The 25,135-nt window shown below is 51.0% G+C and overlaps 4 protein-coding genes across 12 annotated transcripts in view; 3 read left to right on the top strand and 1 right to left on the bottom strand.

Moving 5' to 3' along the window:
- The window catches only part of LOC6503404 (protein split ends), a 63,972-nt gene extending 47,448 nt beyond the window's left edge, over positions 1-16,524 (top strand). For 6 of the 8 annotated variants that reach the window (XM_032455502.2, XM_044716346.1, XM_032455498.2 and 3 more), the window contains 7 exons: positions 35-12,407; positions 12,471-12,568; positions 12,700-12,780; positions 12,920-13,118; positions 13,184-13,471; positions 13,537-13,856; positions 13,925-16,524. In XM_032455502.2, coding sequence (XP_032311393.1) covers positions 35-12,407; positions 12,471-12,568; positions 12,700-12,780; positions 12,920-13,118; positions 13,184-13,471; positions 13,537-13,856; positions 13,925-14,212 — 13,647 coding nt within the window. In that variant the 3' untranslated portion in view covers positions 14,213-16,524. The remainder of the gene's footprint in view (positions 1-34; positions 12,408-12,470; positions 12,569-12,699; positions 12,781-12,919; positions 13,119-13,183; positions 13,472-13,536; positions 13,857-13,924) is intronic. The other 2 variants (XM_032455501.2, XM_044716347.1) reach the window with 1 other exon arrangement.
- Positions 16,525-16,952: 428 nt separating this feature from the next.
- On the top strand, positions 16,953-18,075 carry LOC6503415 (39S ribosomal protein L10, mitochondrial). Its single transcript, XM_001965284.4, has 2 exons — positions 16,953-17,127; positions 17,248-18,075. The coding sequence occupies exons 1-2, from the start codon at positions 17,106-17,108 to the stop codon at positions 17,985-17,987; spliced, it is 762 nt and encodes a 253-aa protein (XP_001965320.1). The 5' UTR covers positions 16,953-17,105; the 3' UTR covers positions 17,988-18,075.
- An 80-nt stretch (positions 18,076-18,155) lies between these two features.
- LOC6507158 (homeobox protein Mohawk) lies at positions 18,156-20,811 on the bottom strand. Of its 2 annotated transcripts, none has more exons than XM_014905115.3 (4): positions 20,368-20,811; positions 19,208-19,257; positions 18,449-19,135; positions 18,156-18,384 (listed from the first exon to the last, which is right to left on the bottom strand). In XM_014905115.3, exons 2-4 carry the CDS (start codon positions 19,249-19,251, stop codon positions 18,180-18,182), a joined length of 936 nt encoding a protein of 311 aa, XP_014760601.1. In that variant the 5' UTR covers positions 19,252-19,257; positions 20,368-20,811; the 3' UTR covers positions 18,156-18,179. The 2 variants fall into 2 exon arrangements, with proteins under 2 accessions (XP_014760601.1, XP_001965319.1); XM_001965283.4 differs by lacking the exon at positions 20,368-20,811 and adding an exon at positions 20,089-20,226 and having other exon boundaries at positions 18,167-18,384.
- Positions 20,812-20,861: 50 nt separating this feature from the next.
- On the top strand, positions 20,862-24,000 carry LOC6503426 (small G protein signaling modulator 1). Its single transcript, XM_001965282.4, has 3 exons — positions 20,862-21,148; positions 21,225-22,104; positions 22,169-24,000. Exons 1-3 carry the CDS (start codon positions 21,020-21,022, stop codon positions 23,296-23,298), a joined length of 2,139 nt encoding a protein of 712 aa, XP_001965318.1. The 5' UTR covers positions 20,862-21,019; the 3' UTR covers positions 23,299-24,000.
- Positions 24,001-25,135: the final 1,135 nt, after the last annotated feature.

Genomic DNA, 25,135 nt, shown 5'->3' with positions numbered 1-25,135 from the left:
AGAATGTCTGAACTAATCCTTGTCTTATTCGCAGCTGGAGTCCACTGGCGAACATAGCAGCAGTAGTACCGGCAGCAGCATCAAGCCCAGCCCCATTTCTTTGTCCAACTGTGATGTGATACACGATCCCCTCAACCGCAAGAGCGAGATTCGTCGGGTCTCGGAGACTACTGGTGGCTCGACAGCCGGCATTAAGTTCCCTGGCCACCAGTCGGCAGCTCCAACATCCATGATGCTCAGCTGCCGGCGCCCGTCCATCGATGTGGGAGCCCTGACGGCGCTCTCCAATTCCTCGGCCTTTCGCCACGGACTTGTGGGCGCCAGCAGCATGGACCAGCAGCACCTGATGAATGCCTCATTGGCGGCGAAGCGCCGAAGGGTCACCACCACCATGCAGCCATCAGGATCCATCTCCAGCTGCAGTACCACGAACGTGGGCGGATCGTCGGGCTCATCGTCATCGGGCCTGAGTGGTATCAGTAGTCTGCCGACGGATGACTACCATCATCATGCCTCGAGGGGCAGGGGCCACCAGCTACATTCCCATCACTCGCACGAGGCCAGTGGCGGCGAGAGTGCGGACGGATCCCGGCCAGGTACGCCGCTTTGCGATGAGCGGCCGGAGGTGCTGCCGACGGAGCCGCGACGCCTGCCGCCGCCCCGAGAGAGGGCGCGCGAGCGGATACGAGAAGTGATGTGGCTGCCGCTGCCCAAGTTCGGAGTACTCTTCTTCCAGCAACAGCAGCAGCAGCTACAACAGCAACAGTCCAGGCTGGGACTATCCTCCGGGGGAGTCTCGGGCTCCGGTTCGTCATCGGTGGGTGCGTCATCGTCGTCGTCAACCACCTGCTCCCTCAGCAACTCTAGTCTAAACGTGGGCTCGGGATCTGCTTTCCTGCCCAGCCCATCGTCGCGCTACTGGCGATCCTCGTCGTCGTCCTCATCGCACCACCACCAGCATCATCACCAGCACCACCACCACCACAGCAACCAGCAGCAGTCGCAGCAGCAGTCACAGCAGCCGGGCTCTCAGGGAGGTTCCTCCTCCTCGAACTCCGGCCTGATGGCGAGTCCGGCGCGACCCCGATCCCTGAGTTCCAATTCCAGCGATTCGGATGTTCCGGGTCACAATACGGGAGGCAGTCCGTCGTTGGACGAACGGCTGCGCAACTTCGAGGAGAACTACGAACGGTGGTCGGGTGGTAGCAGTCGGGAGCATGGATCGTCGTCGGGACACACTCCCTCGAGCGCTACGCCGTCGTGGCAGCTCTCCATGCACATGAACCTGGGCAGCAGCAGCCTCAACTCCCACCAAACCAGCTCCGGCTCCGGGAACAGTAACAGCTCCAGCGGCACCACGTCCAGCACGACGAGCAATTCCCGGCACAAGTTCCTCGACATCGACGAGCTGCAACCGTCGGATATTGTGAAGTCGGTGCTGGCCAAGAAGAGCATCTTCGACGATGACTATCAACGCCTGAAGAAGAACCAGTTGTTCGATCCGGCCAGCTCTGATTTCGCCCTGGGTTCGAGTTCCTCCAGTCTGATTGGTTCGGCTCTGTGCGGTGCCGGTGCGTCCCGGCATCCCAGCGGAAATACCTCACCGGCTTTGCCCAATCTGGCGGCCACCAAAACGACGCCCATCATTGGCAACTGCAGCGGGGCGAGCAGCAAGACGGGCGGATTGCTCCAGCGACTGAGCAGCCTCTCGCCGATGAACTCTCCCCAGGCATCGATGTCTCCCTACAACAGTCCCTCGCCCTCGCCCTCGGTGGGCGGGAGTGTTAATCTCGGACAGCTTAACAAGCCGTCGGCACCAGGAGGACTCAGTGGAGCCGCGACAGCGTGCAGTGCACCGTCTTCGTCGCCCTCGGGCCCCACCAAGGGTCTGCAGTATCCGTTTCCCAGTCACCCGCCATTGCCCAATACGGCAGCCCCACCACCAGCGGTGCAGCCGGCGCCACCACCGCCCCCGGAAATGGCCAAGCATCCCAGATTGCCAAGCACTCCAGTGGCTGCCAGTGGTGGTTCTCTCACGAAGAGCTTGAGCGTGCCAGATGCGAATCCTCAGCAGCAGTCCCCGGCACGGGCGCAGCTGCAAAAGTCGGCGTCAGTGCCTGGGAGCACCAATGTGGGCACCACCACCACCACCAGCAGCAACAGCAGCAGCAGCTCGTCCTCCAGCGGACCAGCGGCCACATCATTGTCGTCCAACGGTAACAGTTCCTCAGCCATCCATGTACAAAAGCCAAATGTCAGCAGCGAGGAAGAGCAGCATCCGCAGCAGCAGAAGAAGAGTGCCTCCTCCTCATCTGCCTCGGCCTCTGCATCCACATCCCAGTCCCAGTCCTCGAGCTCCAAGAAGAGCCAGGAGAAGTCCAGCCACAGCAAGCACAACAACCGGTCGGAGGGTGAGAAGAAGAACAAGAAGTCCGAGAAGAGTTCCTCCTCCTCCTCCTCCGACAAGCGCAAGAACTCGGCCACGTCGCAGTCCTCCAAGTCAGCCACTCCGCGCATCGAAGATGACTCCAGTGACTCCGAGGAGCCGGCGGAGAAGTCCGAGAAGGAGCAGCGACAGGAGCGCGAGAAGAAGGAGCGCCTGGAGCGGGAGAAGCGCGAGAAGGAGCTTCGCAAGCAACAGGAAAGGGAGGAGAAGGAGCGCAAAGCTCTGCTGGAGGAGAAGGAAAAGGAGGAACGCAAGGCCAAAGAAGAACGTGAGAGAGAGAAGGAGCGGGAAAGGGAGCGGAAAGTGCAAGAGGAGAAGGAACAAAAGGAGAAGGAGGAGCGGGAGCAACGGGAGAAGGAACAGCGGGACAAAGAGCTCCGCGAGAAAGAGCAACGCGAGAAGGAGCAGAGGGAGAAGGAGCAAAGGGAGAAGGAGCTCCGCGAGAAGGAGCAGAGGGAGAAGGAACTCGTCCGAGCTAAAGAGCAAAGGGAGAAGGAGCTCCACGAGAAGGAGCAGCGGGAAAAGGAACTCCTCCGAGAGAAGGAGCAGCGGGAGCGAGAGCAGCAGGAAGCCCGCATGGCCAGAATGCGAGAGCTCTCCACCTACCACAAGAGCAAGTCGGAGGCCAGCTCCGAGGCCAGCAGCTTCTACACCCACAACAACAATCCCTCCCAGCAGCAGTCCTCCGGCTCCTCCTCCGCCGACGGCCAGCACAACAAGGAGAACTCCGTGGATGCGGTGGCTCCTCCAGCTGCGGCCAGTACTCCCACAACAGCAGAGAACTCCTCCAAGGATCGCTCCCGGAAGTCCTCGCGCAACTCGCCAGTGCGGATGCACAAGCGACGTCTCAGCTCGCAGGATAGCAACCACAGTGGTGGTGCCGGAGGCGGTTCATCCAGCCAGCAGAACCATCACGACGACTACGTGAAGCGCATCCGGATGGAGAACTCCCAGCAGAACGCAGCCACCCAGAACAGCAACCAGCGACTGAACGACCGGCGGGACTCGAAGGAACACAAGGAGCTCAAGAGCAGCAGCTCGTCCAAGGACGAGAAGAACAATTGCTCCTCCAACACCAAGTCGTCCTCGTCCTCGAAACATCACCGGCGGGAGAAGCACCACCAGAAGAGCAGTGTCACCTCGTCCATGGAGACGGCGCCCTCGATCGAAGTGGTTGCTTCCCTGGATCCCAAGCCGCAACTGAATACCAGCGAAGAGGAGCAGCCGGCCCAGCCGAAACGGGAGAAGGACCGAGAGCACTCTAGTGGCCACCATGGCAGCCATGGAAGCAGTTCCTCCAGGCATAAGAGTAAGCGGGAACACCATCACCACCGCGAGAAGAAACGCCATTCGGTGGCAGAGTCCACGAATACGGACGAGGAGCATCCACCGCACAGGAGGATTTCTGCGGCGGGCAGTGGCTCGGCGGGTGAACTCAGCTCGGCGGCCACGAACACGTCCAGTGGAAAGCCACATCACCACCACCACCGGCGCAGTCTGGAGCGCAAGTCGTCCCGGGGATCAGATGAGGGTCACCACTCGTCCAAGTCCTCGCGTATCAAGCTCATGATGCTGAGCTCCGCAGACTCCGACGACACGGACGATGCCTCCAAGAAGCACTCGATCTTTGACATACCCGATGATTGTCCCAACGTGTCCATGTACGACAAGGTGAAGGCCAGGAGCTGCAAGAACATGCAGCGCCAGGCCGAGGAGAAGAAGATCAAGGCCAAGTTCTCGCAACTGAAGCAGTCCCGGGCCAAGAAGAAGCGCTCCACCAGCTACGATGGAGACTCCGACACCGAGTTCGAGGATCGCCATCATCGGAACAGTGGCAGCAGTAGCTTCCATGGCCGCTATCCAGGTCTCTCCAGCAGCGACGATGAGGACGAAGAGGGCGAGGGTCGTATGCAGCGGCGCATCTTCTCCGACTCCGAGGCCGAGCAGGGAGATCCAGAACAGCCTGGCGGTCCCATGTCGGAGGCCAACCGAGCCATCCAAATGCAGAAACTGCGAAGGCTGTGCGATGGCGACGACAGTTCCGAGGATGAGATCCGGCGAACGGTCCTGAAGCACAACTTCATGGGCAAGAGGAACTCGCACTCCACCCGGATAGCTTCCGACTCGGAGTCGCAGTCACAGCCTCCACCGGAGGTGGTGATCAAGCAGGAGCCCACTCCCACACCGACACCCGTTCCGGCCGCGGAAATCAAGCAGGAGCAGCTGTCCGACACCGAGCAGAAGTTCAAGTCCCGACACGACTCCAACTCGTCGATGGAGGAGCGGAAGGTGAAGGCGGAGCGGGAGATCAAGAAGGAGTACGGAGACTTCTACAACTCCTCCAGCTATGCCTACTCCGACTCCGGGAAGCTCAAGGAATACTCACCGGAGACGCGCAAGAAGCACAAGAAGAGCAAGAAGCGCTTGAAGTCCTCGTCCACAGTGGAGTCATCGGCTCCTCCGACGCCTCTGGTGGTGACGCCCTCAACGCCTTCGATCTTTGACGTTCACACCACCAACACGAACACACCCACGTCGTCCAATGTCGGGGACTGCAAGGGCCGATTCGATTCCTTCGATGATCTGAAGACGGAGAACACTTCCCTGTCCATGGACATCTCGGCCAGCGAGCGGCGGAAGCACAAGGAGCGGAAGGAGAAGAAGCGAGAGAAGCTGAGGAACCTCACCGAGGCCAACAGCACCACTGCGAACAGCAGCAACTCCACCACCAACTCCGCCACCACCAATGATGTGACTTCAGAGAAACTCTCCAAAGAAGAGCGCCACCGGCTGAAGAAGTCGAAGAAGTCCAAGAGCCTGGACACCTCCTCCGGCACAAGGCTGTACAACTCCAGTGGAGGAGCCCTACCGACAGCTTCTCCCATGCCCGCCACACCCACTTCGGCACCACCGATTCCACCACAGCAGTCGAAGCGGGGCGAGGACAAGATGGAGTACATCTTTGGCATCATTTCGGATGAGGAGGAGTCCCAGTTTCCGGATGAACAGAGCGACAATCACAAGGAGATCTCGGCCAGTTGTGTATCCATTGCGGGACCTACTGTCTCTGCTGCCCTGCAGACCTACAAGCAGGAGCCCATGACGCCCAGCAGCAAGTGTCAGGAGGTGGCACTGCCAGTCCCGGAGGAGCTGCAGCAACAGCAGCACCCGGTGGAGAAGAGCCGACAGACGGGCGGCAGCAGCTCATCCTCGCACGCCGAGCGGGAGCGACACCGCAAGGAGAAGCGTGAGAAGAAGCGACGCGAGAAATCCCAGCGAGAACAGCAACAGCAACTCCAGCAGCAGCAACAGCTCTCCTCGAAGATCGAGGCCAAGCTGGAGGACGACAACAGCGTGGACATGGACGAGGCGGGCAGGGCTCTGGAGGCGCAACTGATGATCGACTTCGACAAGCCGACGCCCGAGGAGGCCACTCCATCGACGGCCACCACCTATCGCTCGGACATGGCGGACGTGTTCCGGTTCTCCGACAATGAGGAAAACAACTCCGTGGAGATCATCCCCAAGGGATCTGGCAAATCCGAGCAGCAGGAACAGCACAAGAGCAGGGATAAGAAGAAGAAGAAGAAGCGATCCAAGGAGGAGAAGCAGCAACATCGCCGCGAATCCCAGCCCGCTGTGGCCTGCAACTCATCCGCCGCTCCACCTACTCCCGGCAAGCTGACAGTCAATGTCCAGGCAGCTAGCAAGCACGCAGAGGAGCAGATGATGGAGACCACCAACAAGCAGCGTCCCTCGTCACCTCCGATGTGCAAGCCATCGCCCAGCCTGCCCTGCCTGATCGGCGATGATGATGAGGATGTCCTGGTGCCGGCACCTAAGGTTCCAGCTCCAAAGACTCCAGTCACGCCAACGAACAGGGCCTCCAATGATAACCTGACGACGCCCTCGCGCGACAAGCCGCGCCTGATCAGTCCCATTCCCAAGACGCCCACCATCACGGCCAACAGCACCTCCATGCTGTCCACCCAGTCGGCGGAGACTCCGGTTAGCAGTGGTGCCGGCGTGGGTGCGTCCTCGGCCCTGGCCACCACCCCCACATCATCGACAGCAGCGGCAGCGGCCAGCGAATCAGCCGGAGTGGAAACCTCATCACCCACTGCCCAGAACAAGAAGAAGGACATCTTCATACCTGGATTCGACGGCCAGCTGGATGACAGGATCAGCGAGTCGGCTGTCCAGTCCATCTCGGCGGAGTTCAATTCCACCACCTTGCTGGATCCGTTGGCGGATGAGCCCAAGATCCCAGTGGCATCGCCGCCGGGAGCCGTCAAGCCCCCGGAGAAGATGGAAGACACCAAGTCCCGGGTTACGATCTCGCAGGAGGAGACCGAGAGCGCAGTGTCCGCCTTGCTGGGCGAGAGCTTCGGCACTTCCTCCACGGCGGACTACTCGCTGGACGGCATGGATGAGATGAACTCGGTGAGTGAAGTGGACACACCGGCACCCCCGCTGGTCCTCGCCGAACCGGACGAGGAAGCTGCCCTGGCAGCCAAGGCGATTGAGGGTGCTGTGGAACCGGTGCCGATACTGGAGGAGATCGAACCTGAGCCAGAGCCAGAGGCAGCGCCCGAACCGGAGCCAGAGCCAGAGAACGAGCCGGAACCGGAGCCGGAGCAACCCGCCGGAGTCCTGGATCCCGACGAGCTGAACAAGGCGGTGCAGAGTCTGCGGCATGAGGACATGATGGACATCAAGGCAGACACGCCGCAGTCGGAGCGGGATCTGCAGATCGACACCGACACGGAGGAGAATCCCGACGAGGCGGACAGTAGTGGACCCAGTCTGAAGATCGATGAGACCGCCCAGAGCTCCTCGTCGCCGGAGAAGTCCATGGAGAACACCAGCAGCTCATCCGCCAGGGATGCACCGGCCAAGGTGGAGCCTCTGAAGCCCAGCCAGGAGAGCACAAAGCCACAGCCCTCGGTGATCACCAAGCTGCCATCGCTGGAGCCGCAGAAGCCAGTGGCTAATGCGGTGGGTGGGTCCATCCCCTCCCCGGCTAAGATAGAACCGCCGACCATCAGCAAGCTGTTGCAGCCTCTGGTGCAACCGGTGCAGACTGTGCTGCCAGCTGCCACTTCTGGCACTCATTCCACGCCCGTCATCAACCTGGATCTGTCCAATGTCATGGGCAACTGCTCCAGCTCCAGTTCTAGCTCTAGCTCAGCCAGCAGCAGCTCCTGCACAGCCTCGCCAGCAGCGTCCGCTTCCATGTCCTTCGGAAGTCCCACCACCCCCGGCCAGAACATCATGCCCCAGGCTTCCACACCGAAGCAGGCACCGCCACCAACGCAGCCACAGCCACTGCGGACGCAGTCGCTCATCATGCAGCCACCGACCATCTCCATTCCCGACAACATACCTCACTTTGCGGTGCCACAAATGGTTCTGTCGCCGCACCAGCAGCCGCAGCAGCAACCACTTCCAGGAGCCTATGTCCTGGGCATGCGAGCACCATCACCGCATAGTCCTCTGCTGTCGCCAGGACGTGGTGGAGCGCCCGGTCGCCTGGTGGGTCCACTGAGTCCCGCCGGAAAGCCTGTGGTTAACCAGCAGCCCCACCCCCAGCAGCCGCAGCAACATGCGCTGATGACTAGTCCGCAGGGTAGCAACAACATGAGTCCACTGGCCAGTCCAACTGCTCGGGTGGTGGCCACCAACAGCTCGCCCACGACCAGCAAGCCGAACAGCTACCAGCCGAGGAGCCAGCAGCCACCACAACAGCTGCCGCAGCAGCCTTCGACCAAGTCTGTGATTGAGCTGCAAACATCGCCGCAACTGATGCCGGTGCCGCTGCAGAAGATGCCGCCCATGGCGGTGCCCCACCACCCGACCATCATCAGCAAGGTGGTGACGGTGCAGCCGCAGCAGGCGACCCAGTCGCAGGTGGCCAGCTCGCCGCCTTTGGGCAGCCTGCCGCCGCACAAGAATCTGCACGTCAGCGGGCAGCAGCAGCAGCAACACCACCAGGCCCAGCAGCAGCAGCAGCACTCGCCGCAGATGATGGCCAAGATGGCGGCGCACCAGCAGCACGTTCAGCAGCTGATGCACCAGCAGATAATGCAGCAGCAGAAGTACCAGCAGATCCAGCAGCAGCAGCAGCGAATGCATGGTCAGCCGCAGCCACTGATGCCGGTGCAGCAACATCAACTGCAGCAGCAGCAGACGCAGGCCCAGCAGCAGTTGAGCCAGCAGCATCAGGCGCAGCAGCAGCAGCTGAACCAGCAACACCAGGCACAGCAGCAGCAGCTCAACCAGCAGCACCAGGCACAGCAGCAGCATCTCAACCAGCAGCAGCAGCAACAGCAGATGCACATCCAGAAGTTGCAGCAACAGATTCATGCCCCGCCGCAGCAGCAGCAACAGCAACAACAGCAGCAGCAATCGTCGCCGCAGGGAGCTCCTCATTTGGTACAACAAGCTCCCATGTTTGCGCAACAACCGCCGCAGCAGCAGCAGCAGCATCTTGGTCCGCATGCACCACCCAGAGGCGGACCGACACAGCAGCCGCCGCAACAGTTGCCGCATAGTCCGCCCACCAAGCCAGGACAACCGGCAGGAATCCTGTCGAGGGTTGTGCCTCAGCCTCACCCGCAGCAGCCGTTGCAGCCGCCACCCCAGCACTCGCCGCAACAGCAACAGGCTTCACCTGGAGCCAGTATGCCGCATCCAACCCTGCTGAACGTGATCCAGAGCACTCCGAAGCTGATCGTGCAGCAGCACATTGTGCCGCCACCGAGCCAAGTGACTGCTCCGCCACCAGCAGCAGCCGGGCCGCCCGCAAATGCCATTCACTATCCGCCGAACCAAGCCAACGAGAAGCCAACCGCTCCTCCTGGCCATGGGGAATCATCGGCAATGGCAATGGCTACCTTGAAGACATCCGAGAGTGTCTCGGTTATCCGAACGCCCACTCCCACCACCAGTTCGGCAGTCATCTCACCCAAGGCGGCCGGAGCAGGTGCCGCGTCCTTGCTGACGGAGGAGAATCTCATCAAGATCTCGCAACCCAAGCAGGATGAACTCATCGAGCAGGACTCCAAGGAGGTGGACAGTGACTACTGGTCCGCCAAGGAGGTGAATATCGACAGTGTCATCAAGAAGCTGGAGCCTCCAGCCGTTGTCAAGGATGTGGCTCCAGCAGCACCACCACCATCCGTTCCTGTGAGTGTTCCTGTTGCCAATCCGGCCATGGTGGAGATGGCCAACCAGGAGAAGCCACTCCTGCTGAACACAAACAGCTCCAATGACCATGACACCGAGGATGAAACGGAAACCCGTCAGCTGCCGCCAGTGAAGCTATCAACGCCGACCGTGGGCAGGCCACCGGGCCGAGGAGGAGCAGCCAAGCGCGGCCGACAGCCTCGTGGCGTCAAGAAACAAGGAGGCATTCCTCTAACGACACCATCGCTGGCTGCCCCTGGGGCAGATGCGGCTCTGAACCTGCAGCCAGGAGACAATGGAGTGCAGACGCGATTGCGGAAGCCAGTGACGGCCCCAGTGACCCGCGGCCGAAAGGGTCGTCCGCCGAGGAACCTGCTCTTGCAACAGCAGCAGCTCCAACAGCAACAACTGGCTGCCCAGCAAAAGGCACTCGAAATGGCAGCAGCAGCGGCTGCCACACCACCAGTTGCCACCCCACCTGTTGCCACACCCAACCCGAATCCCACTCCAGTGCTGACAGCTGCCGAGAAGAAGGCAATCAACCAGGCCATCACCCAGGTGCAGGAGCAGATGGGCAGCAGCAGCAGCAGCCAGGACATCTACGAGTTCCACGAGGATGCGGGCGATGAGCCCGGAAAGGCCAAGGCACCGGCCTCCAATGTGATGGCAGCTGGCGAGGACCAGCGCCCGCGTCTCATCCTGACCATCAACAAGACGCAGCCCTCGATCAAAACCAGCGCTCCTGAACCGGAGCAGGCTGGCAGTGACGTGTCCCAGTCGGCGGATCCCTCGGGCGACAGTTCTGAGTTGGGCAACACCCGCAAGTCTCGCCGCCTCCAGGAGAAGGAGGATCGCAGCACTGTCGATGACATAATCGAGGATGTGGTGCGGAATACGAATACACCGACCGGCAATGCCCAGCAGCTTCCCAAGGGCGCCCAGACACCACCGAGGAGGTCGGGCAGGAACGCCCAGGCCAAGAAGGTCGATGTGGTTCAGCCACCGAACTCCGTGGGACGCCCGCGGCGGTTCAAGGACAGGAAGACCATTACCGATATGCCGTCTATGATGGAGGATCCACCAGTGGCTGTCAATCCCACGCCACCGGCTGCTCCAGCTGCTCCTATCCATTTGCCACCCACGCCCGAGCCAGTGCAGCAGCCACCTCAGCAGCCGCCAGCACATATGCCGCGGCTGGAGAGCAAGGAAGTGGATACTCCGGCTCCGACTCCGGTTCCGGTGCCTGTTTCAGTAGCCGTGCCGGTGCCCGTTCCGGTTCCTGTGCCAGTTTCACTGCCCATGCCGGTTCCAAAGCCAACCATACCCCAGCATCCCAAGAAGAAGGCCATTGCTGCGGCGGAGATCGAGTCCTACCAGGCCATCAACTCGTCCATACCCAGCGGGGGACTGCCGATGCACCAGACAGCAGCTCCGGCCACCCAGAAGATCACCGGCGGAGCAGCCGACGCGGTTAGCAAGGCTCTGGTGGATCCTGTCACGGGCGTCATCACAGCCGGCATGCCTCAGGGCAAGGAGGGCAACCTCCCAGCAGCTACGGCCGCTGCTTCAGCCAACAGCAGCAGCGACATGGGACCACTGGGTCCGGCCAACAGCTTCCAGCAGCAGCAACCACCGCACCACCACCCCCAGCAGCAGCAACAACACCTGCCGCTGCAGCATCCTTCCCAACAGAATCAGCCGGGTCTGCAGCAGTCCAACTTGCAAATCAATGCCACAGTCATTGCTCCGGCCACCACTCCGATTACCTCCTTGGGCAAGCCGGTGCAACTGGAGCTGAACAAGCCAGTGAGTGTGCTGGTGAAGGGCAATCCCAACCCGATGGTGATCCAGCAGCAGCAACCACCGCAGCAGATGGTGGTGCCACCCAAGCAGCCGATTGTAATCCAACAGAACCCGCTGCCCACGGTGTTGCAACATGCTCAGCACACCAATGTCCGGCCACCGCAGCCACTCAAGGCCCATGTACTGAACAGGGAGAAGAATCTTCAGCAACAGCAGCAGCAACAACAGCAGCAGCAGCAACAGCAGCAGATGACACCCACGAAACAGCCAGGAGCTAATCAACAACCGATTCCAGGGCACATGTTGCTGACTGATGCAGCTGGCAACCAGCAACTGTTGCAGCCACAAATGATTGCACGACATCTGCAGCAGCAACAGCAGCAGCACTTGATGGTGAACGTTCCTCCTCCCACGGCCCACTCGCCGCATTCCCCCAGGATAGCCGGACAGGGAGCTGGAGTTGCAGGAAACCCGCAGCAACAGCAGCCACAGACGCTGGTGATCAAGCAGGCCACTTCGGCAGCACCTCAGCAGATATTGCATGTGGTGAGCTCGAAGGCCTCGGTGGCAGCAACACCGCCACCCACATCGCAGGCAGGAGCCCATCTGCAAATGGCCAAGCCCAACTTTGGCTACGCGCCACCCACCTCGACAGCAGCGGTCGTCCAGCAGCAGCAACTGTACAAGCCACCCAACCAGCCACCAAAGGGTGCTCCGGTTCAGATTCCACCCCATGGCATGATATTGCCCTCGCATCCGGCATTGTTGTTGCAACAGAAGCCTCCAGCGCATCTGCAACCGCAACAGCACCAGCTAACGCCATCTCCGCCTCCGGGAAAACCCAATCCCGTGGTTCACAGCCTGCAGACTGGTCAAATACTGCCCGGAAATGTGGGTAGTCCGCCGCCCGTCTCGGCTGCCGTCTTGAAATCCGCCCAGCAGCAAGTGAACTCTGCAGCAGCAGCAGCCGGTAAGTTGGACATGACAAGCTATAGTCCACATCAGGAACTAATCAATGACCATTTCCTTGCAGTTTTGCGTACAGCCATACCGAACATCAGTCCGCAAGGTCAGCCTAGGGTGTCGCCACTGGTTATGCCTCCGGTGATGCCGGCCTTCGATGCCAGTTTGGTAAGTTTTCAAAGTATTTTCTTATATTTTTCTTATATTTGGTTCATGCCTTCGGTTGTCACTATAAAGTTGCCTATTTACTAACCATTAACGTTAATCTACCAATCCTTAAATTGCCTTCATGGACGCAGCATGACCTGGGCGCCTATGTCAGTGGACGGCGCACCCAGAGTCCGCCGCCAGCTCATCAGCAGGCATCGCCCATAACACCGGTAATGCACAAGTTTTACTTGCGGAGCTTTCAAGTAGCGTAACCCAATTGCAAACCTATCTTAGTCGGAGTCACTTAACAAATTTATTCATTTAAAGAGTACTTTTAAACTAAAATATATTTTAAATATTTTATTGCAGAACGATTCCACGTATCGAGGAGTGCCTCCTTCTAGGGAGTTCATGATCTACCAGCACCACTTAATGCGAGGCGGAGACTACGACGACAAGATGATCAGCAGCAGTCCGCCGTTGGAGCTCAGGCGTCCTGGCAGCGGGCCACCAAGGACCATTGCAGTGCCGCATAGCCTGCAAAGTCCACAAGATCGCACAGCAGCGGGTAAGTTTGACAGAATTTCTATAAAGTATCCGGTTTTAATGCATTTTGTTTCCCCTCTTCTTCAGATTCTCCGCAAATGGCTCAGGTATATGTCCACAATGCACGCATTCCTCCGGCACACTTCAGCGACATGGCCACGCGGGCCTCGGGCTACTATGACAGTGGCGGCATACAACTGGAACCACCGCCAGCCCATCGGCCAGCTGCCTCCATCAGTGTGGTGGTGCCGCCGCCAATGCCCGCCGTTTCCACCAGCCCGTTCATCGGTCGCGATGGTGTCTTACATCCTTCCAAGCCGATAGAGATGCTGGATGAGCGTGAAATGGAGCGCATGTCCATGATTGCAGCAGCTGGTGAGTATCACAGCTACTTATTGAAGAAGAACCTATTAAGACTAAGTTGTTCTTTGATTCTTTAGTGAAACAACAACAGGAGCATCTGCCACCTGGCCTGCACGCCGGCCTGGAAATCTCCTCCCAACAGGCACCGCCGGCAATCGCTCCACCAGCTGGTGATTCGCTCATCACTCTGCTGCAACGCTACCCAGTGATGTGGCAGGGTCTGTTGGCCCTGAAAACCGACCAAGCCGCCGTCCAGATGCACTTTGTCCATGGAAATCCGAATGTGGCGCGAGCTTCTCTGCCCAGTTTGGCGGATACCAGCACTCCACTCCTCCGGATAGCGCAGAGAATGCGACTGGAGCAGACTCAGCTAGAGGGAGTGGCCAAGAAGATGCAGGTATTTATTAAGCTGAAGTATTAAATAGGATAACTGGAACTAACTTGTATTGCTTTGTTATGCAATAGGTGGACAAGGAGCACTGCATGCTGCTGGCCCTGCCCTGTGGCCGCGACCATGCTGACGTGCTGCAGCACTCGAGAAATCTTCAAACCGGATTCATCACCTACCTGCAACAGAAAATGGCCGCCGGTATCGTGAACATACCCATACCGGGCAGCGAGCAGGCGGCCTATGTGGTGCACATCTTCCCGGCCTGCGATTTTGCGAACGAGAATCTGGAGCGAGCTGCCCCGGATCTTAAGAATCGTGTGGCCGAATTGGCACATCTCCTGATCGTCATCGCCACTGTGTAAAGCACAGCACTAATCCCGGACTTAATCCACCACTGAGAAGAGACACTTACAACCGGATTTTCGCATAAACCAACAGGAAAGAACAATCTAAAAACCACACGGAATAGGAACAGAAACGATTGAATAGGAAGCAAAAACAAGTTACGCTCTTCTAGTATTTTAAGTAATTTTAAATAGCGATTAAACAAGCAAAAGTTTAAAAAAGCAAAGCAAAACAAAACGAACTTAAAACTCAGAAAAATGCAAAAACACTTTATTGAATAAACAACAAACCGATGCCAGCAGAGAAATTAAAGAAGAAAAAATAAGAAGATTTTGAGATTCAAACTCAAAAACAAACAAAAAAGCGAAAGCAAAACCGAAAAAATACCTTCAGATCAGATCCCCCGCACTTTGAAAGCAAAAGCGAAACGATTAAGATTCGTCTAAATTAATTATTTACAATTTTTCTAATTTAAAAACAAAAAAACAAAAATTAAAAAAAAGGAAAACAAAGAAACCCTTTAACAAGCTTGCAAAGTATCGTTAAGTTTGATCTCAAGAATGAAAGTTTTATTTTTGCTTAATTTAAAATGAAAGAAAAACAAAAAAAAAACACGTAAAAAATGAGAACAACCCAATACACACACACACACACAACACACAAAACAAACAACAAAATATTGAAATGTTAAAAAAGAAAGCTTAAAAAATAATAACTGTTTACTGTACTATGCATACTACTACCCATACACATAATATGAATATCCGATCCTCTATCCCCTAACACGTTTAAGTTTTTGATTGGCGAGTAACATTTTCGACAACTTCGGTGGGCGCTTCAAAAAAAAGGTTACTGCTCCTCCACACTCTACAAAGTTTCCTCCTCTGCCTTCGAACAAGTTTTAGTTTTTTTTTTTTCATAATCGGTTCCTTGGCTCTATGGAATGCCTGTCTTTAAAAAAAAAAAATAAAAACAAAATGTTAAAAAACAAAATGTTAAGTAACAAGAATGGGGCCTGGCATAGACCCAATGAACTGCAGATGATTCTGGTTTACCACGGTCTGGTCCTATCCGTCGCCCTGCTGTCAAGCACAACTAGGTTTAAAGATGCGCCCAGAGGCTTTTCCTACGATAACATACACACGTATACATTATGCATTACATTTAAATTACATTATCTAGACGCGTAATTAAGTATAATCAAATATGTTAAGCCAAATATTTTAAAGCTTAGACACGATTCGTGTTGGAATTTCCGCTCTGCACCAGAGTTTTTTTTTCTTCAATATTAACTTTTCCGAAAAAATTCCAGCAACGGATGTAGTCATATATTTCGAGACCACGTTGTTGGTAATTTTTAGTTGGTTGTCCTACGAAAAGGTTTCTTTCTCTTTAATTTTTTCTCTCCATTTTTATTATTTTTTTTATTTTATTTCATTAAAAGAAAAACACCACCACTGCCACAATACTAAAGCTATATAATTAAAACATAAAACACTGGACTATGACCAATTCAGGGCGTTCCGAGCCGCAACCCTAAGTTGAATTTTGGCGCCAGGAAACTTTGTAAAATGTTGGATGCAGTTTCAGGGCCCGCTCTATACGAATAATTGCTGACACACCTCCTTTTCTACATGAAATACATTAAAACACAAAACCTAAACATTAAAATACCCCAACACACACTATATGATACAATAACCTATATAGTAACCCTCTCTCTGAAACACTCCTTAAACTTAAACGTATGTACGTTCTCACGCCCACTTGTAAATTATGTGACAACAGAAAATAATAAGAAATTGATAAAAATAATATAAAAAAAAAACATAAACAAAAAACACACAAGTAAAGTAAAGAAAAGAAAAGAAAAAAAACACAACTGTAAAATATTTAAATTATTTAGATTCTAACAAATATGAAATGTAAATACAGTTTAATTAGTGTTTAGCGCGTATTTAGTTGTATGTTTTAAAACTAAACTAAAGAGAAACTGTACATTATATAACACAATTAACAATACGAGAACACGAAAGATCAGATCTGCCAGAGATCCCACAGAAACGGAAACCGATGAGAAATTTAAAAAAAAAATAGTAAAGAAAAGAGAAAATTAAAAAATAAAATACAAAAAAAATAAAAAAAAAAAACAAAGAAGAAAAGAAGAAAAGAAAAGCAGCAAGTAAACAAACACATTTTTCAAGTTGAAACAGATGAAGCGCTGTTAAACATATGTTAATGTATAAGTTGTATGTTTTAAGACACTTTTTAGTTATTTCCTAAGTTACTTTGAAGAAACCGATTAAATTACACTTATTTCTTACAATTATTTGTTTGGTTTTTTTATTTCTGAATTCCGAATACTTTTCCTCTACTCCAACAAAAAAAAAAATGAAAAACCCTAATACAGTTGATGGTTGTACACATATACCGATTTCTACTGTCTCTATCTATATTTCCCGGCCCGTAAAGCCATCAAGTCGAATCCCATTAGCGAAATGCAACTTATACATACATATATACATAATATATATAGATGTTAATGTTATAACTGTAATTAAATAAATTCTATACCTATGCAATCGTTCTGGGTTCAATCATTTGATGAAATGGGTCTAATTCAAAACTAGCAAAGCTTTTGAATTTAAATTTTAATGTCTGACAGAATTGGGTTCCCTAATTCAAATATTCGAGCGTTACATATTTTTTCTTTACAACACTCTTTTTTTATCGATAAATTTTCAATTATCCAGCAAGGCCATGGAACCGATATTGCCACCTGGGTTATTTTCGACACCCCTGGTTTATTTAGCCGCAAGGTGTTTTTATTTGGGTTTTAATATAAAAAACACCTTATTAGCTTATTGAAATAGTTTTAAGCTTAAAAGTACCATCCAAGAACATTCAGTGATGGCGAACTTGGTGCAGAAGAGTAAGATTCAGTCGACTGACTTGTTTTTAATTCACGGTTTTCGGTTGCATTTGTTGTGTAACTTCCACGACACTTGCTTCCAATTTTGGAGGATTATTTATTGATATCTATTGTTTTTAGCATTGCCCTTGACAAAAACCAGTACACCTGCGCTGCAATTCTTACGGTTCAGGGGAAAAATCAACATACAACGCCCCAAAGCGCCGCATTATGAACGTGCTCGTGTGATAGCCGTAACCCAACCAAAATACCCGGAGGCTCCCAAGTCAAAAACATGCTTCCAATCGAGAACGGAACGTTTTCAACAGCAAGTTGAGAATCCCTACAACGACATTATAGCACGAGAAGTGCGCAACTGGCTGGAACACTCCCAGCTGGTGGCCATCTTCCACCTGAACTCCATAACCTCCGATGAAATCTTCAAAGTGAGGGTCGACCTTCACAAACAGAACCTGCACCTCAAATCCTACGGCCGTAAGATCATCGGAGAGGCTGTTAAGGACACTCGCTATGAGGCGATTATGCCACTCTTTCACTCCAACCACTGCATCGTGTTCTCACCGGACCAACAGCGTGTTTCCACTCTTCTGAAGATCACACGTCGGGTGCCTCAAATGGTGCTGCTTGGTGGTATTGTGGAGAAGACACTGCTAAGCAGAAACGAACTTATGGCCTACGCTCAGATGCCAGGTTTGCAGGCGGCTCAGGCACAGCTCGTCCAGACCCTCAACCAAGCCGCTGGCAACCTTGTCCAGCAGCTTCAGGCCCACCAGAACAGCTTTGTCCAAGTCCTAGATGTTCACGCTAAAGGTGAAGCCAAGGATTCAACGCAAGAGTCCAAGGAAGAAACCAAGGAGTAGTAATAAAAAAACATTTGTTAAATAACAAAAAAAAGCGAAAATGTTTATGTCTTTCATACTAAACTAGCTGCTACAAATTCTTTAACTATTCGACGGGTTTTCCGAAACTTTATGACTAGATTGCACTTTCCAAAGGGGCATGAAACTTCTGCTGGAATGATGGCGTCAGTTGCAGCGACTCTTCGGTGGTGCTCAGGAGCTGATCGTGGTGGTTTGATGGTGCCAGCGTTGTCTACAGTTGAAGGCCATGTTGGCCAGAGCTTCAGCGGCATCGAGTTCGTCCTTATGGTGCAGCATCCAGCGATCATCGAGAGCCGCCGCTGCCGTTGCATCGCTGGTGAAGATCACTTGGTTCTGGTTATGTCGATCCTGTCCATTAGTGCCATTCATTTTTTGCCTAAAATAAGGATAATATACTATAGAATTTGATCGATCTAATTGCATTTCTTTTATCGACTCACCTATTCGTATTCCACTCAATGTGGTAATGATTCCGATCTGGTGTAAACTTGGCTGCACTTTCGAGCCATTTATTGAGTTGGGTAGCAGGCTTTGGGACTTCATCCTCCACTGTAGAGCTATCGCGCAGGTACTTCTCCATCATCTGGTGCTTATACTTGGCTTTTCCCGCTGCCACAGTGGGCAGGAGAGGAATCCTTTCTCCCAGATCCGCAGATTCAACATAAAAGTTTGGTTTATACGCAGATGTGGATGCATTGTTGGCATTTCCATCACTGCCAGTGCTGTGGCTCGACAACTCATCATCATCGTAGTCGTTGTCTTCGTCCTCCGCCGGGCACGAGCGCATCTCCTCCTCCCAAATACTGTCCTCCGATGAGATGCTAAACTGCTCAACATTTCCCCTGGCATTGTGGTTGTAATTTTTGATTAGATGACCCCACGATTTCTTGGCTTTTTCTCGCTCCGAGTTCTTTAATTTTCTCCGCCAGTTGGCGAACCAGTTGCATATCTGGGTGTAGGTTAGACCAGTCTCAGCTGCCAGTTGTTTCTTTTCTTCCCGACTGGGATACGGGTTCTCCCGGCGCCTTATGAGCCAATCCTTTAACATTCGTTTGATGTCCGGTGTAAACAGACGCTTGGCGGCACGGGTTGGAGGATGCAGTTCATCTTCTGGTGGCCAGGCACGTCTACAGAAATGGTAATAAAAAATTTAATTTCAAGAGTTCCCCCTTAATGGCCACCTAAATCCATTATCTCACCTGCTGTGACGACGATTCCTTTTTGGCCTAGTTGATTTCTCCATAATGTCCTGAAAATAAAAAGAACATGAGTTTCAAAACCATCTGCCATGTCACGGCCCATCTCTGCTCTTCATAATAATGGCAATCGTTTTAAAAATACCCTGTAAGTCAATTTAATTTCAAAACTTTCGGTGGGTGGCGCTATTTCTGGTCGATGAATTTTCATGTTTTTTGGTTCTGTTGGTGTTTTCTTTTCGAATTAATGAAACAAATATTTTGGCTATGTCGCACAGAGAGGCAGAGCGTTCAGATTGGGGGCGTCAGATATCGAGCTGATTTTTTAGAGAGAATCCTATTCTCACACCATATGAAAATATCTGTTAAGGGTCTCAAAATTTCTCCCTCGATGCGTACAATCATCTCAGGTGTCTGAGTAAGTTTTTCATGTTTTCTTCGGGGTATGGCGAACCCTCTCTCTATTTGTTGGAAAATTCATTGATAAATACGAAGAATCATGTTTTTTCCACTGACAAAAACTGTACATATAGATACGAGTGTATTTTTAATCGAATATTTAAGAGTGACACTGACCAGGTCTGTTTACGACTCTCAGCTAATTTTCGTCCAAGTGACCCTTAAATGACACTTTCACTTTTCCTTTTTCTTTGAGGGAAACTATTTACAAAAAAAACTCTTACATGAAAAGATCAAGACTATTTGTTGATATTTTCATTTAGTTTTGTTAACATTTATTATATAATCCTAAGATAACATTGATTTGTTTTTGAAAAAAACTCGAAAATATAATCTCGCATTGTAATCCCAAACGACAACTATTAAAAAAGACAAAAATCTTTTTGCCCGCTTTTGGATTTACACAAATATGTCAAAACACCCACCTGTAAATATTTTCTGAATTCTGATTATGTTTCGTTCTATTTAAAAACTTTTTCGAAAACAGTGACTGCTTGCCTAGACTTCCTATCGCAAACTGAACTCTCGGAAAAAGTTTTCAAAACTGACCGAAGATGCTTTTCCTCCGATCGTTAAGATTCGGCTGAAGACGAAGACCTCAACACTTTATCACACGAGTACGTACGAACAATTTTAATCTATTTACAAAACAGATACAAACTTCTATATGTGTGTGCTTATTTTAAAATGATCACAGTTCTTACGACATGGGAATTACGAAGAGAATATTTGGCGTTTAGCGAATTACTTTCGCTCTCGAGGGGATTTTTATTGATGGCCGAGTATGTCGCAGTTGGTGGGAGTGGGTTAGTCGGTGGCCATGAAGTGGGTAAATTTATAAACTGTTGCAACTGATTTGTAAATTGAAAACATATGAAAAAATCCACTATTTTAACGATTATTCCTATGACAATCGCTCTTGATTTATAGCTTGGAATTAAACAAAGTTTTAGTTTTGTTTTCTTTTGATAAAAGTAATTTATAAAAGCTGTTTTAATTTAATTATTTTAAAATGCAAAAAATTCCCTGTAACGGAAAAAGAATTTTGAATTTCTGACAAGCAGTTAGTTTTACAACACTAGTTTATTTCCCATTCATTTTTCATCTTTTGAATTTGAAGTTTGAATCATATATTTTGATAAATACACATCAAATTAAAAAAGTGTCTTTGTTTCTCGGTAAAAATTCAAAATTGTCTTTTAATAAGTAAATTTAAAGTTATTTATTAAAAGCTTAATCGACGCTCATAAATGATATCGATGTATCGATAATAAAATCGATTTTGTTTCCAGCTCTAAACCACAGAAATAAAGCGTAATATTTTCTAAACACGGAATTTATAAAGCACCGGCGGCCATGAACGAATCGGTACGCTATGACCGATGCCAAGTGGTGCAATTGGACGTCCTGGGCGAGTCGCAGGTGTCCTCTTCCGCGGAGGAGGAGCAGCCGGCCCAACCACTCCAGCCCCAAGGAATTGGCAACGTAAGCCCCTTCTTTGTTTCTTTTTCTGACTCATTTTACTAATTACGTTCTTCTCTTTGGTAATTTCTATATTTAGACCCTTTTTACGCACGACGGAGTCCTTCTGAAGAAGGCTAGTGCGGAGCACATTTCGGACCTAAACACCAGTGGAGCCTTGAGCTTAGTGGAGTACTCCTTACCACGAAGAAGATTGTTCCTCGAATGGCAGCCAAACGATTCAATTATAATAGCAGACAATAGTCAGGATCAGGGCGACTGGGCGCTGGTGGACAGGATATCCGGCCGAACTCGCACAACCTCCGAATGTCGAGCATTCAATACGAAACCCATCGAACCTAGTGGCGGGGGCACAGCCCGCTCCCGTATAATGCGCACCCCACTTGAAGATCTGGCCTCTGTGGAGGTTCGCCACCGCGGTCAGACATTACGATTTATGCGCAAAGGAGCCGGTGGTCTACACTGCGAGTTCTTCTTCCAGCACGGCAATGCGGAGCTCTTCGTTCGCGCCATGCGCGACCAGCACTTCATTGAAAGTTCGGAAAGTAATCGAGGCGGCGAGGAGTACACCTTCCTGACCAACGAGAACCAGAAACTGAAGAAGACGTTTGCCGAATTGGATATTGGAGAGATCAAGTCCAGTCCATCCTCACGAGAAAGCTGGTTGCCCAACAAGCTGGCTGGATTTTTGGGTAACATCCCTGACTATGTTCAGCCGCCGTTCCAGCGATCGCCCAAATCCAGGCCGGGGGCTCTGATTTCTGGGGATCGACAAACCTCGCCAGATAACTACCAAATAATTGGGCTGAGCGGCAGCACTAACAGCGCTTGCTCTTCAAACGGCCAGAGTCGCGGTGGCAGTGCGGATAAATCCCCAGGGGATAGCGAACTGGAGAACCTGAATTCCCAGGACGAGAAAATAGTTAACAACTTGCCCGATCGTCAAAGGGTGGAGCGAGGTTAGTGATTGCATAAGTTACCTTTAATTGTATTCCATTTTTATAATATTATTATTTTCTTTAGGTCTTCCTCTAACGGAAACACAGTGGCTGGAGTTCCAAACGCCAGACGGACGTATCTCTGACAGTGACCGCATCAAGGAGCTCGTTTTTCGTGGTGGCATCGTGCACAGCCTGCGGTCCGAGGTGTGGAAGTACCTGCTCAATTACTATAAGTGGTCCGATACCCATGTGGAGCGGATTGAACGACGTAAGCAAAAGTCCATCGAATATTACAACATGAAGGCCCAGTGGCTAGCCATGACAACTGCCCAGGAATCTAACTTTAGTGGTTACCGGGAGCGCAAGTGCCAAATCGAAAAGGATGTAAAGCGTACGGATCGCTCGCTACCATTCTTTGCCGGAGAGGATAATCCGAATATCGCCCTGCTTCAAGGCATCCTTATGACCTACGTGATGTACAACTTCGACCTCGGCTATGTCCAGGGCATGTCGGATCTGTTAGCTCCGATATTGGAGATTCAAGTCAACGAGGTGGATGCCTTCTGGTGCTTCGTGGGCTTCATGGAACTGGTGTTCACAAACTTCGACATGGACCAAGCAGGAATGAAGACACAGTTCGCCCAGCTGCGTCGCTTGATTGAGTTCGCCAATGCTCCTTTGTTCAACTACATGCGTTCCCACGACTCTGATAATATGTACTTCTGTTTCCGATGGCTCCTGGTCTGGTACAAACGGGAGCTAGACAACGACGACGTTTTGAAGGTGTGGGAGTGCCTGTGGACCCGCCTTCCGTGCCCCAACTTCCACCTGCTGTTCTCTGTGGCCATTCTAGACCAAGAGACCAGTATAATAATCGAAAGCCAGTTTGAGTTCACTGAGATTTTGAAGCACGTTAACGAGCTGTCTGGAAATATAGACGTGCAAAAGACTCTGGAGATTGCCGAAGCTATTTACCTGCAACTTAAGGCTTCGGAAACGCTGCCAAACGATATACGATCCATTATAGGAGAGCCACTACTACCCGCAGCTGCTGGTGAGGAAGTCGACGGTGTCCTGGAGGACGAGGAACAGGCTTACTCAGACGACGGCTTCGACGAGCTGGTGAAGGAACTCACTCCCGAGGAAAAGCAACGGCAGCAAGCTCTTCTCGAGGAAGCTTGTGAGCGATCGTTATTCATGCAGTTCCTCTAAAGTATATATTCACATGGAATAGTGGAGGAAAGCAAGCCAAAAGCCCTTAGCAAAGCATGCGCAAACTACACTGCCCTTTAAGGATTTTATTAATAACAAAAAAGGACAATTAGAGATTCTACCAAAAACAATTGGGATTTAATTTAATAGAAGGAGGATTCTTTAAAGTTAACAATTATTGAAATATTTAAAATCCTTTTCTGTTTCAAACAAAAAAAGGTACAACTAAAAGCATTAGTCTAATGTAAGACCTCTGATTGTCCTTGTAAAATTATATGGGCAGTGTTTTCTTAGACTCTAAGACTCAAAGTTTACTAACGCATCGATGCGAAGCGAGTTAAGTGCTTTAACTGCAGATTTATATATTGTATATTATACATATTTGTACGTTTTTGTATTTATTGTAAGTTCTGTCTCCCCTAAAATACCCCATTCCCGCATATCAACCCCATTCATATTCCTTATCATACCAAAACAAAGTTTCCAATTAATTAGGATTTAACTATCGTGCCTGTTCGGAATTCGGAATATTCAAGGTACCCCTCCATTTTTTTTGGTTTTCTCAAATTCCACACGCACAGCACTTGTTGTCTTTTTCTAAGTTTCTAAGTACTCAATTACTGTGAATATACATCGATATACAAGTTCATTAAAAATGCGTAGTAAAAAATATCTAAATACAACATCAGAATGCACACGAAACCGCTAGTTGTTTTTAATCAGCGTTTAATGGGAAATTTTTATTATGGGCGTGTGCCAATAAAGCGATCACGAGTCACCCGCGTTGCTAATTGATAAGGTAATTACCCAATATTGTATTCGTTCCTAGGAATAAACATTCCTTTACTTAATTTAAAAACCAGGTGAACTAAGACTGCTGGTGGTGCCAATATTTGTCGGATAATCGAATGCCATACCTTCGCAAGCCGGAGCACGGAGTAGCATAACTCTGCATCAAAACATGGCCAACTAAAATCTGATTTTCGAAAATTTTCAATGGGAAAAGAAATGCGCTTTCCAGAGCTTTTATCTGGGCCATTTGTGGACCGATCCGGCAATGCCAGAACATTTTCGGAATCAGCGCCTCGATGTTAGTCGAAATGCATCCAAAGTTCGCCGAAATCGATGATGCCGATGATACATACCTTTTCATATTTTCAAAAATCGGGTCGAAAATGAGTTGTTCGATATCGCAAAACTAATGATGCAGTTCCATAACCATAACAGAAATCCATAACCGATTTTGGAAATTAATGCCATATCGGAGTCAGGACTTTAAGGTCCTTCAAAGTGCATCAAAAGTTTTTGCATCAAAGGAAGTTTTATCCTTGAATTAAAAAAAAATCAAATGTATATTGTATTCATTATCGGGAAAATGTTTGTTCAAGGACATGAAGGATATTTTGGTAGAGATCGAAGGATATTAAAGTCCTGCTCTCAAAATGGTACCCCGCTTCCAGATCGGTTGGGAAATAGCCGAGATATACATAATCGAAAAAACAGGAACTTATACAAATATTAGTTTTGGGCCAATTTTAACTCCCCCCCGGTGTTAACTTGGCTAAGACCAGATTGTGTTGGCCACTCGACGCGCCTTATTTTTCCGCTTTTTATGACCTATCACGATCCTGGATTGGAAGCGAAATGGCCGAGATATTCACAAAAAACTGTTTCAGAAAATAGAATCCACCTTCTGGCCATTTCTGTTCGCCTAGTACTCCAGGCCTGTTGGCGGCCCAAAATTGAAAAATTTTCAGCCACAAAAGTCAGTGACGTCACGGAATAGGCTGCGATCCGTGACGTCACCACTTGGTGGTATCTTGGCTATATGGGGTTG

This window comes from Drosophila ananassae, chromosome 3R (genome assembly GCF_017639315.1).
Source record: "Drosophila ananassae strain 14024-0371.13 chromosome 3R, ASM1763931v2, whole genome shotgun sequence".
Classification (NCBI taxonomy): domain Eukaryota; kingdom Metazoa; phylum Arthropoda; class Insecta; order Diptera; family Drosophilidae; genus Drosophila; species Drosophila ananassae.
Note: the sequence above shows the minus strand (reverse complement) of the source record. Positions and strands in the feature narration are given on the sequence as shown.

What these genes read in the sequence shown, in the direction of transcription:
- LOC6503415 (XM_001965284.4), top strand. Translation starts at nt 17,106, where the DNA reads ATGGCGAACTTGGTGCAGAAGA. An exon ending in GGCGAACTTGGTGCAGAAGA is followed by an intron (nt 17,128 to 17,247) that starts GTAAGATTCAGT and finishes TATTGTTTTTAG; the next exon opens with CATTGCCCTTGACAAAAACC.
- LOC6503426 (XM_001965282.4), top strand. Translation starts at nt 21,020, where the DNA reads ATGAACGAATCGGTACGCTATGACCGATGCCAAGTGGTGCAATTGGAC. An exon ending in AGCCCCAAGGAATTGGCAAC is followed by an intron (nt 21,149 to 21,224) that starts GTAAGCCCCTTC and finishes TTCTATATTTAG; the next exon opens with ACCCTTTTTACGCACGACGG. An exon ending in TCGTCAAAGGGTGGAGCGAG is followed by an intron (nt 22,105 to 22,168) that starts GTTAGTGATTGC and finishes TATTTTCTTTAG; the next exon opens with GTCTTCCTCTAACGGAAACA.
- LOC6507158 (XM_014905115.3), bottom strand. Translation starts at nt 19,251, where the DNA reads ATGGAGAAATCAACTAGGCCAAAAAGGAATCGTCGTCACAGCAG. An exon ending in AGGAATCGTCGTCACAGCAG is followed by an intron (nt 19,136 to 19,207) that starts GTGAGATAATGG and finishes CCATTTCTGTAG; the next exon opens with ACGTGCCTGGCCACCAGAAG. An exon ending in ATTGAGTGGAATACGAATAG is followed by an intron (nt 18,385 to 18,448) that starts GTGAGTCGATAA and finishes TCCTTATTTTAG; the next exon opens with GCAAAAAATGAATGGCACTA.